General features: G+C 44.2%; 1 protein-coding gene across 2 annotated transcripts in view; it reads left to right on the top strand.

Annotated features, from left to right (window-relative positions):
* Window positions 1–12,701, top strand: part of SPATS2L (spermatogenesis associated serine rich 2 like) — a 143,392-nt gene that overhangs the window by 49,195 nt on the left and 81,496 nt on the right. For both annotated transcript variants that reach the window (XM_078680497.1, XM_078680496.1), the window contains exons 4-5: window positions 10,551–10,659; window positions 12,619–12,668. In XM_078680497.1, the coding sequence (XP_078536623.1) occupies window positions 10,551–10,659; window positions 12,619–12,668 (159 nt within the window). The remainder of the gene's footprint in view (window positions 1–10,550; window positions 10,660–12,618; window positions 12,669–12,701) is intronic.

Here is a 12,701-nt window from a genome sequence, read left to right as displayed (position 1 = left end):
TGGCACCACTTGGGAGGGCAGGATTCCTAGACTCCAGGTGCTGGGTTCAAGGTAGTTGAAACCTGCTCGTCCATGAGGCTTGTGATCAGGAGCCAGCCAAATCACCATAGAATCAGTCTGGTGTCCTGGGTTTAGAGATGCAGGTCCAGTCCTTTTTACCCAGGCAAGGGGGCAGGACAGCAGTCCTTCCGGGCAGCAGTACAGCAAAGTAGGAGTCCTTTCAGTAGTGCAGTCCTTTTTCCTGGTAGAGTACACATGGCCAAGAAGTGTATTGAAGAGTTGAGTCTAAGGGTCTCATATTTATACCTGGTGTCCACTTTGAAGTAGAGGAAGTCTCTAGAGGTTTCCACCCCCTAGGTATCAGATATCCCTTTCCACCCTGTCCTGGCCCCAGCTTGTCTGGGGTCACAAAAGACTTCTGACAAACCCTTTGTGAGAATGCACAGTTAGAGCCTTTGTGATGTGCAAGTGTGGTAGGTGACAGCTTCCTCAGAGTGAGCCACACGGCCAACACCAAGGTTCCCTTTGCCTCACTGTCTAGGATCAAGACACAAATACCAACTGCCAGCTATTTATTTATTTATTTATTTTGAGCTTTTATAAAGCGCAAGCGAAGGCCCAAAGGCATCTCGGCGCTAAAGTATCTGCAGTGTTTAACCCGAGAGAGGGATACCGAGTTTACAGATTGAAAAGCCAGGTCTTAAGCTGTTTGCGGAAAGACCAGAGTGTGGGGCTTGTTCTAATCGAGTGCGGCAGAGTGTTCCAGAGGTTGGGCGCTGACACTAGAAATCTTCTGTCACCCCATGAAACAGTTTTGGTACGGGGTACCACAAGTTCTTGTGAACTAGAGGAACGTAGGGTTCTGGGGGGACAGTAGGGAATAAGATTTTCGGTGAAAAAAGCTGGTCCCATGTTGAGCAGAGCCTTGTACACTATACAGAGGGTTTTGAATTTGATTCTATTTCTAATAGGGAGCCAATGAAGATTTCTGATGGTTTCTGACGCAGATTGGTGTTTGGGGATTCTTCCTAGTAACCTTGCGGCGGCATTTTGAATAATCTGCATTTTATTTAGTACTCTTTCTTGAGCGTTTAGAAAGAGTGCATTGCAGTAATCTAATGTAGACAGTACCAAGGCACTAACCAAGGTTTTACCAGCTGTCTCAGGGAGGAATGGCAAATTTTTTTTATCAGTCGTAATTTATGAAAGGCAGAGGAAGTGATCTGATTAGCATGAGGGAGAAAGGTAAGACGGTCGTCGAACATAACTCCCAAGTTCCTCACCTTACTGACTGGTTCCAGTGGGGGACCCAGTGATAACGGCCACCAAAGGGAGGACCATTCTGGGGTCAAGTGTCCGAAAATGACTACTTCAGATTTGTCAGAATTTAATTTCAAACAATTGGCAGCCATCCAGTTCCCTATTGCCTGCATATCCAGATTAAAAGCATTTGCTGTTTTATGGCCATCCTTCCTGACGGCGAGGACCAGCTGGGTGTCATCTGCGTAGGAGGTCAGGCTCATCCCATGTGCGCGAATAACGTTGGCAAGGTCCGACACATAAATGTTGAATAGTGTCGGACTAAGGGATAAGCCTTGAGGCACTCCACATGGCAGTGACAGGGAGGATGAGTGGAAAGATCCAATAGTAACCACCTGGGTCCTGTCCGTCAGAAAAGAGGCTAGAAGTTTTTTGGCATTATGTTGGATTCCCATGCCCTCGACACGGTCGATCAAGATGGTATGATCAACCGTGTTGAAAGCCGCCGACAGATCAAGCAGTATCAAGACTGCTGTACCTCCAGCATCCCGGATGGATCTTATATCATTCGCCGCTTTAACTAAGGCCGTCTCTGTACCACGGTATTGGCGAAAGCCGAACTGAGATTCATCGAGTAGATTATGTTCCTCGATGAAAGCTGATAGTTGGAGATGTAAAGCTTTTTCGACAATTTTCGCCAGGGCAGGGAGGCAGGCGATAGGGCGGTAACTTTTTAAGTCTTCCATATCAAGATTTGGTTTCTTAAGCAGCGGTTTGATGAGGGTTTTTTTTAAGGCGTCTGGGTATATGCCTGTGCTGAACATGGAATTACAAATTGCAGTGATAGCTGGCAGAACTACTTCAATAACTGGGAGCAGGACTTTTAAGGGGCAGGGATCTAAGGCGGAGCCCGATTTGATAAAAGATATGATGTTCCGGACCTGAGAGCTAGAAATATCTACAAACTGCGGGAGGATGGGGCCGGAACAGGAGACAGATGCATTAATGGGAGTATCGGTATTATTGGCGAAGACCTGATAGATATCTTCAACCTTACTAAAAAGAACTTAGCTAAGGCATCACAAAGCGTTTGAGAAGGGGAGGGAGTCAGATTGGGCGAATATCCTGCTAACTGCTTGGTGGTTTCATACAAAGCTTTGTTCGAATTTTTTGCTGATTCAATTCTCTCACAATAATACTTTTTCTTAGCCTCACTGATAAGAGTTTTATATTTGGCCACCATTTCTTTGTACTTGGTTTTGGCTACTTCTGAGTAGTCTTTACGCCAATGCCTCTCTTTATTCCTACACAGCTATACCTAGCCAAGTGGCCCAGGTTCAGACTGCAGGCACCAAAAGGTTAGGACAAGAACATTCTAAAAGTGGTGTTTTCTGAATTGTGACAAAAAATCTGCTTTTACTATTAAAGAGGACTTTTAATAGTTCCATAGACCCCAAACTGGGCCATCCTACTTGCTCCCAATTGACAGTCATCACTTAATAAATGTAATAGGTTTACCCAATGTTATCCTATGAGAGAGGTAGGCCTCACAATAATGAAAAACTAATGTAAGAGTTTCTCACTACTGAGACAAGTAAAACTCAAATTAACATGTTCAACTTTTTAAATACATTGCACCTTGCTCTCTGGGCTGAGTGGGGCCTGCCAAAGGGGTGACCTATACGTATTAGAAAAGGGAGGTTTTGGCCTGGCAAGAGGCTTACCTTGCAAGGTCGAATTGACAGTTTAAAACTGCACACACAGGCTGAAATGGCAGGCCTGAGACATATTTAAAGGGCTACTTAAGTGAATGGCAGACTCAGTTCTGCAGGTCGATACTAGCATTACACTTAAATGCCTTGGCAAATGTTGTATCCCTTTACTAGGGACTTAAAAGTACATTTAATAGGGAAATTGGGTGTTAGCCATTTCTAACATGTATAAAGAAGAGAGCACACACACTTAAGCATTGGTTAGGAGTGGTAAATGTGCAGAGTCCTAAAAGTCAACAAAACAGGTTCAGAAAGGGTGTAGGGACAAAGTATGGGGATGGCTTGCAGAAAGGCCCTAGTTCAACTCTACCTACTACACACTTTTCCACGTGCACACTGCTTTTACAGAAACACACACATATGTTTGTCTCACACTCTTCCTCACTTAAACACAAAGGTACAGTCTCTCAGGGGGAACGGCATTAACAATGCTGTCGGTACAACACGGTGTCCTGTTATTTCGCCTGGGACAGCTTACTTTTTCGTTGATCACAGATGCTTGGCCGGAGGACCGCGGTTGTCTGTTATGTGGGAACCAAATTGAAAATACAATAAATGTGCGTTTTGAGCAGTGTAAAATTAGAGGGATAACTGGATTAGACCAATTAAAAAAAAGGCAAAAATTGACACAAACAAACAAACCGTTTCTTTCTTAAACAACACTGAGGATAGTTGTTTACTTAATAGTGTGAATCATTTTTCAGAAAAGTTTTAAACCTGATTAAGGATGATTTTACAAAGTCGATCACTGGTTCATATTATATGATGTAAATCTATATATAAATTTCAAGTGAAATATGCTAATCCTTTTTCGTACACCTGCTCAGCATTAAACAAATACTTTAAAAAAAAAGTAAAGGGGCAATCTTCTTAAAGAACAACTCTTCTTGACTGGTGGGAGAACAACTTCACGAAATTAAGGTTTTGATGATTTAAAATTGAGGTGCATTATGTTTTGAGCTATTTTGTTTTAGAAAACTTGCATCCACCCATACGTCCCTGATGGACTGGCAGGTTGTCAGAGTTTATTGTCCTTAGAACTGGTAGAAGAGTGAGTCTGTGATTGCCTTTCGTAAAGAAGACGTATGAGATCTGTCTGGAGTGGGACAGGCTTGGTCCTAGGTTGAGTCACTGAGAAGGGTCAGAGTATAACCAAGAGAAGCTAGAAGATGACTCTTCCTTTAAAGTAACAATGGGACAGGATCTCCAGGTTTTCAGTGCTGAACGTTTTGCTGAGATAAGAATGACGCTTGGGACTGTAATGCGGCTATATCACACTACCACTCTCTGCGCCCTGGAGAGCACTTGTGTCTGTGCATCAGGCGCAGACTGGCGCAATGCATTCTATCACAACAAATGCGCTGTCCTGAGGGCACAGAAGTCCACCTACAATGGGAACAGCACATTAATGAAAGTCAGATGGCTGTTTGAAGCTGTCTGTTCACCTTTCACTGTGCATGCTGCAACTGGCCGGCCTTTCAAAGGCGAGGGGTCACAGAACCCCCTGCAGGTTGGTGCAGTAAGTGACTGGATAACTAAACTTGATGTTACCCCGTTGTTAGTGGCGTATCTGTGTTTTGGTTGTGAAGAAACTCCACTTGACCTGGATAGGCAGATTGAGTGAAATATGTAGGCAACTTTGTAGAATTAAGGAGCAATTGGTCCCTTTGTTTTCAAACTTGCCTTAGATCACCATGTTGAAAATAAAAGGGTGGTCACCTTGATGATTTACATATAATGTAATCTTTCATCACACCCACTATCAACTTGGTCTCTTTATCACTAAAAAAGGGCAGGAAAAAGATCACAACCAAAGTGCCCAGATGCAAGGGACCCGATGGGCATTGCTCCGCCCCCCCCCAGTAAGGATCACGATCCAATGATGAAGCCACCTAGGTTTAAGTTTAGTTAGGACGTGTAATGGACTGCATCAAACTCCCCTCTTCCTTCTTTTGAACAACATCTTGTGAACTAATTCCTTACCATCTAAACTGAGTTCCGAAGCTTCCAATCACAATGTACAGAGCTGTCCCAGTGAAGTGTTAACTTTACAGAAATGTACATGCCATTATATAATTTTATTTTTGCAATATTTGGCTGTGGTGACTTGATGAAGTTCAAAAATATCCTAATGGCTGTCCCTCATGTAGGTTTTGAGATAACATAATTGTGCATTTTTTATGTTCTTTGGAATTGCTGGATGAGTGTTTGAATCTAACTATGTGGGAAGTTTGGGCATAACTGGACGAGGTAAGTTATGTAAATCCGTTTGTAGAAAGATGATGAGTTTATTGGACCAATAATTTTTAGGTCGAACCTGGGCAGCGCATGCACTGCTCTGTGAGGCATGTTGTATTCAGGTATGGACTTGAAGCTCCGCCCACTCTCTGCCCATATTTTTCATTGGCTTGTGTCATTGTCCACTGTAAACTGTGTGTTCGAGGCATATGGGCTACAGACCACACACTTTTGCATTAGATCACCATCTGGTGGTGGGCCCGGATGATTACACTTTGTTGTTGTCTTGGAAGAGTCTTTGTCTGCTGGGTGACTCCTCCCTTAGACCGTTGTGCGCATGGCATCGACTCCATCCTCAGATTGTTATTTTCCGCCATCGGGCTCGGATGTGTTCATCGTTCGGTCCTGTTACCGATCTCTTTTCGAATCCATAAATCAATCTACAACATCAAGATCGTCTTCGACACTGATTCCGGTTGCCTGCGTCGAAGAGAGGATCCACTTCTCCATTCCAGCGCTCGTCGGGCCGTTGGGCCCAACTGCGCCATTGGGCCTTTGGTTCATGGAAAGAACACGGTTCAAGAAGTGCCCTCAGTGTGGACACAAGTTTCCCCACACCGACCTGCATGAGGTTTGCAACTTGTGCTTGTCTCCAGAGCACGAGAGTCGAGACTGTGAGGCCTGTGCTTCCTTCCGGTCCAAGAAGACAATCAGGGACCGTCGATCTCGAAGAGCTATGGAGCAGTCATCGTCGTCGACACCAGACCTCATCATAGACGAGGCACCGATCGAGGTAGATGTCGAAGAACAGCAAGAAGACGTCGCTTCCGAGGCAGAAGGGTCAGCTTCCGGAGATGAGGATCGATCCAAAGATGATGATCTTCTTCCAGCTGGTCAACAGGTCGTGAGTAAGAGTGTTGACCCTGTTCACCCCCCCATTCCGGGACAGGCTTCGGTTCCACCCCCACCTTCGGGTCCGGGTGCACACCGATCGAAAACGTCCGACGCCCCGCCTTCGAGCTCAGCAGCGAAGAGTGTTAAAAAGCCTCCGGTCGACTTGGGCTTGAGTCAGACCGTCGGTCCCGAAAAACAGAGAGTGCTTAATCCAAAGTCAGCACCGGCAACAATTTATTTATTTATTAAAAGTTTTGTATAGCGCTAGCTGGACCCGAAGGTATCAGAGCGCCTCACACCAGGAACAACAATGTGCCTTATCGGCGATGGAAGATTAATATCTGGACAACTCAAGAGGATTTCAAATAACAAAAACATACAGATTGTAGTGATTACACGGGTTAGGGGTACTATGAGTGCATCCCTTACAGTTCAGGTGGCTTCCAGGAAGAGGGCTTTGAGTAAAGTCTTGAATTTTGGGAAGTGGGCGGTCATTCTGATGTGAGGAGGGATGGCGTTCAATATCCTGGGTGCATTGCCTGCAAAGCATTTACTTAAAGTTTTGCGTTTCCGCGGTTTCAACGGAATGAGAAGAAGCGTGTTGGAGCTTCTGAGGGTCCTGGACTGGCCAGCCCTTTTGAGTTTCGCAGCCAAGTATTCCGGTTTGCCTGTGTGGAGGGCTTTGTGTGTAAGGCATGCTGTTCGAAAGTTGGCTCGTTGTTCAATAGGGAGCCATTTCAGATCCTTGAGCGCGGGGGAAATGTGTTCAAATTTCTTGGTTCCTGTGACCATTCTAGCCGCGGCATTGAGGGTGGTTTTCAAGGGGCCTAGGTGTGATTTGGCTGACCCGGTCAGGGCTGCGATTCCATAGTCAATTCTGGAGAGCACCAGTGCTTGAGTGGCCTGTTGAAGGTCCTTGGGAGGCAGGAATGTTTTTATTTTGTAGAGAAGTTTCAGATTGAGGAAAGCGCTTTTGGCGGAGTTTGCGATGTGTTTTTTCATGTTTAGTTTGGGGTCTAAGGTGATACCTAGGGATTTGACTGAGTCTTTTGGCTTGCGGGTGCCATTGAGGGCGTCGATGGCTTTGAGCCATTCTTCAATTTGGGGGTTTTCGTCTCTGTTGGAGATGAGTAGAACTTCAGTTTTTTCTTGATTAAGCTTTAAGTGGTTTTGTGAGAGCCATTGTTGAACGTCTTTGAGCGTGTCGTTGAGTTTGAGAATGTCATCCATACAGGTGGTTTCCAGATAGAGTTGTGTGTCATCAGCGTAGAGGTGGAAGGGGATGTTGGAATTCCTGAGTATTGTGGTAAGGGGTTCCATGTAGATATTGAAGAGTTTTGGGGAGAGAACTGACCCTTGTGGGACTCCTCTGCTGACGGGTAGGGGGTCGGATTCAAAGTTTTTGATTTTTACTCTTTGGGAGCGATTGTGTAGAAAGGAGGAGAACCAGTTCAGTACCGTCAATTCCAAGCCTGCTCTTTCTTGAAGGGCTTTTAGGAGCAGCGTGTGATCGACAGTATCAAATGCGGCCGAAAGGTCATGGAGAATGAGAAGGCAGCATTGGTCAGAGTCAAGTGATTTGTGTAGATCGTCTATGATGCTTAGGATGGCAGTTTCAGTGCTGCATCCTTTTCTGAAACCCGATTGGTGAGGGTCAAGGAGCTTGATGTTCTCTAAGTGTTGGGTTAGCTGTGGGAGAACACATTTTTCTAGTGTTTTTGGATAACAGAGGGAGGTTTGACACGGGTCTAAAGTTGTTCATATCTTCTGTGTCCAACCCTGTTTTTTTTAGTAGCGGCGTGACTTGGCCGACCTTGAGGCAGTCTGGGATAATTCCCGAGCTCAGCGAGCTGTTGATGATTTTGCACCAAATTGGGGCTAGGGTGTGTTTCAGGACTTTGGTCAGGTTTATAGGAAGCTGATCCAGGGAGTGGGATGACGGTTTGGCGTTGGCGATCAGGGTGACGATCTCTGTTTCCTGAATCGGCGTGAAGACGGATCATTGGGTGGGTGGGATCAATAGGGTGCTGTCAGACAGTACTGGGGTATTGGTCTCTCTGGGAAAAGAAGGGTTTGTGCTGAGAGAGAGGTCAATCTTGATGATTTTTTCGTTAAAAAAGTTGGCGAAGTTGTCGCATTGTTTTTTAGAGGACACTGAAACGGATATGATAGGTTTGGATGTTTGACAAGACACCCTTCGATACTGAGGGTTACTGAACTGAAACCGAAACCAAGTTCGGCACCAAGAGACGTTTCGAAACCAAGTTCGGCACTGAAAGAGGTTCCAAGGGTTACCGAAACAAAAACTACTTCGGTACCTAAAAAGTCAGACCCGAAAGCGGTTTCCATAACGAAACACATTTCGGCACCAAGAACGGACGAGTCTAAACACTCGGCAGCCAAAGCTTCGGATCCAAAAAGCGTAGATCCAAGTAAAAAGCAAGATAAATCTTCGGAATCGAAAGCAAGAACAGTTCCAAAGATAATAGACACTATAAAAACTAAACCTGACGGCTCCAAACCACATAAATCGACGCCGAAGAAAGATTTACCTGTAGAAGAGCTTTTCCAGCCTGATGTAAGGCAAAAGACTCTGAAAATTCATCCACAAACTGGACAAATATATACAGTGCCTGAAAAGAGGAAAATGGACTGTCCTAAAACATCTCCTGTTCCTCCAAAGAAGCATATTCAGACTTTACCCACAAGACCTCCTTCACCACAAGTAGAAATACTAGATATTTCTCCTGCACACTCACCAGTTAATACACATAGTATGATACCACAGGAGGAGGATTATGGGGATACATTCTCCCAACACAGTTATCAACAAATAGAGGAAGTTGATGACCCAGATGACATGGCTGGGTCATCAGGTGACCCATGGGAAGATTACAATGCACCAGATGCACCAGATCTACCAAAAGACGAGGCATACCCGTCTAGACCATCTCCACCAGATGACACCATTGGGTACACACATCTCATCCATAGAGCAGATACTTTTCATGGAGTAGACCTGCATACAGATCCAATAGAAGAGGATTTTCTTATGGATACACTGTTAACATCACATAAAACCGCTACCACACTGCCAATATCGAATGGAGTGGTAAGACACTCACCAGAAATATTTAAAGACCCAGTCAGGGCCAGGGTAATTAAACCCAGACTGGAAAAGAAATATAAAGCGGTTCCCTCTGATCCAGCATACATTAAGGGACAGTTGCCACTAGATTCACTGGTAGTGTCAAATGCGAGAAAGAGAGCAAATTCGCAGTCAACAGGGGATGCTCCACCCCCTGACAAAGAATCAAAGCTTCTAGATGCCTCAGGGAAGCGCACACTATCACAAGCTGCTAATATATGGAGGATTGCTAACACTCAAGCTCTGTTAGCAAGATACGACAGAGCTCATTATGATGAGCTAGGGTCTCTCATGCAACACCTGCTAGAACAATATAAGGCTAGGGCTGCTGATTTAATACAAGAGGGCAAGGTTATAACTAATACCTCCATAAGATGCGCACTAGACACTGCAGATGCAGCATCTAGAGCAGTAAATACAGGGGTACTGTTGCATAGGCATGCATGGCTAAGAATCTCGGGATTCAAACCAGAGGTACAAGCCAGTATACTAAACCAGCCATTTGACCGTTGGTTTTTAAAACATAAATGAAAAGCATTGTCATTTACAATGCCAATAGCTTAAATTCTCGCAAATGCGAGACCTATTGCATTGCATATGCTTGTCCTCCTTTGGGATTCACGTGGGGCTATTTTACGTCTGACAAGTATGGTAAATCGTCACATATTCAATATTTTTTTTTAAAGAACACTCTTCGATCACATATTCAATACTTTAATGCTCCTCTCGCCTGTGTTGGGATGCTGCTTATTTTTCTGTGAGTCCAGAGATTCAGCCTACATCCCAGTAACTCCTGCTTCATACCGGTAGAATGCTGCTCACACAGTGAGCAGGCCGGAGAGCTATTGCCCAATGCTTTCTGGCAGCTGGTTTGACCGCTGCTACCACTTTACTCACCCGGAAGCGCTTCAGTAGTTCCTGCCTGGTAGCTCCTGTCCTTTGTCGCCAAGAGTGCTCTTCACACGATCAGGCCTGCAGCTCTTCTCCACTGCTGTTAAGCGCACCAGATGCTTCCTCCAGTTCGTCACAAGCACTGCAAAGCTAATGGGTACAACTAGTAAATAATAATGCGAGCCAAGTCGACTAAATTTGACAGTGCTTGTTAATCTTCTGTAACATTAACCTATCTTATATATAGTGTATAAATCCCCAAATGGGGAGATATTTGTTTCCTTTCACTCTCATGACTGGTTTACATCAGATGCACCATGTTTCTTTTTCACTTGTCTTTTCCTTAGATTTCTGCTGTTCGATCTGTTGTGCACAACAAAAGTAATAATGAAATTGTTCTGGTGCTGCAGCATTTTGACAATGACGTTGATAAGGTGATTCAAGCGTTTGTTGATGGTGAGTACTCAGTCAAGGTATCTCATCTCATTTTTAATTAAATGCTTTTATTTAAAAATCTTTGTGCTGCAAGAAGCAAAATACAGAAATTTAGTATGCGAAATCTGTACACATTATCACATTGACTTTCTTCTTTAATCACCTTTATGTGATTAAAGATGGTTGTCACACTGGAATTGCCGGAAAGAGTGTCATGTAGAATTAATATTGTGGAAGTTTGCTCAGCAACTATTCAATAACATTGAAGAAATACCATAAATGCCACATTTATCCCTGAGTTGAATTACTGAATTACACGGCACACAAAGTCCACACGCATACCTAGTCTGAATTTTGATTACAGCTAAAAGGCATATTCATATTTTCCTAGGAAATACAAACTTGTCATGGTTAATATCTTGCAGCACGAGCTTAATTTTAGGAAAGATGCCTGTTAAACATGTGTGTGTGTGTTGTTTGTTTTGTCAAACAACAGAAGAGTGTCGTCAGAGGAGAGTTTAGTTAAGCAAAGTTTTTGAGAAAGATGAAATCAACCTAACAATTCACAATGGAAGTCACTTAGGGATTTCTCTAGAAGCCCTCACTCACCACCCTGGGTGGTGACATGCTTCATCATCGGGCCCACCAGGAGAAGCCGAATGCTTCCCTGGTGTGCTACAGCGCCAGGTTACTGCGGAGCTGGTTTTTCGTGACAATAGTGTGAAAAAAATAGGTGAATAAAAAAATGCCAACAAGCTGTACCATACAAAAAACTTTATTCTGTGGTTAGCCAGGCATTAGTTAAAATATGTGTCGGGAAATTTACCAACTAATGTGTTGGGTATTTCCACTTAGAGTGGGGTTGACATGTTTCCCGTATATGTGTAGATTTTACTGGGCTTTCATCAGGACCGTGTAACAGTGTACCTCGGTGGTGTGGGTGCGCTAAGGCCCACCCTTACCAGAGGACGTGAAAGTTAAAATTCTGTGTAAAAATAGGTGCAAAAAGAACAAACCAGAAAAAGTGAGTGTTCCTTCGGAATTTGAGGAACCTGTGGTTTGTTATTTAAAAGATCCACACCCCATGTGTCTCGGGAGGGGGGTGGTGGCGACAATGGCACACCGCCTGCAACGCCAAACACCCGCTCAGCACCTAGGATCCACGGGGTCCGGTAAAGGAGTCGCTAGGTACACTGTTACACGGTCCTGATGAAAGCCCAGTAAAATCTACACATATACAGGCAGAAACATGTCGACCCCTCTCTAAGTGGAAATACCCAACACATTAGTTGGTAAATTTCCCGACACATATTTTAACTAATGCCTGGCTAACCACAGAATAAAGTTTTTTGTATGGTACAGCTTGTTGGCCCGATGATGAAGCATGTCACCACCCAGGGTGGTGAGTGAGGGCTTCTAGAGAAATCCCTAAGTGACTTCCATTGTGAATTGTTAGGTTGATTTCATCTTTCTCAAAAACTGTGCTTAACTAAACTCTCCTCTGACGACACTCTTCTGTTGTTTGACATAATTATCTGGGGGACTGAGAGCGTCTTGTCTCTTCCCTCTCTCTCTAGTTGTTTTATTTTGTGTTGTTTGTTTTACATTTATTGCCTTGTTTAAATCAATCATAGTGGTAAAAGACTGCCCACGTCACCATATGGGAATACATTCTCAGAAGGCGAGTAGACGGACTATCTCCCTGTTTGCAGCTTGCTCAGTACCCCCTTCTGAATGTGTCCACCTCTGAAGGTGGCACCACAGTTACCAAACATCTGAGAGATGGACTTCATCATCGATACTAATGTTACAAAAGTGTCTGAGGCTCCAAGACTTCCAACTGAGGCTGGTCCTGTACTCGTGATAGCAGTTTTGAAACGTCAAATGTGTTAATAAGTGTATGCTTTAGTTGGACACATGAAAGCACTTAACAATGACCATTTCTATAAGGCAACACCATCTTTATTTCTTTTTTATTAGGGAGTGCTCTAGAAGTCCTCAGAGAATGGAGTATGTCAGGAAAGAAAAAGGTAAGAAGGCAAGGGTAATTTTAAGATATTAAA

This window comes from Lissotriton helveticus, chromosome 3_1 (genome assembly GCF_964261635.1).
Source record: "Lissotriton helveticus chromosome 3_1, aLisHel1.1, whole genome shotgun sequence".
In the NCBI taxonomy this organism is placed as follows: Eukaryota; Metazoa; Chordata; class Amphibia; order Caudata; family Salamandridae; genus Lissotriton; species Lissotriton helveticus.
This window is presented reverse-complemented; position numbering and strand designations above follow the sequence as displayed.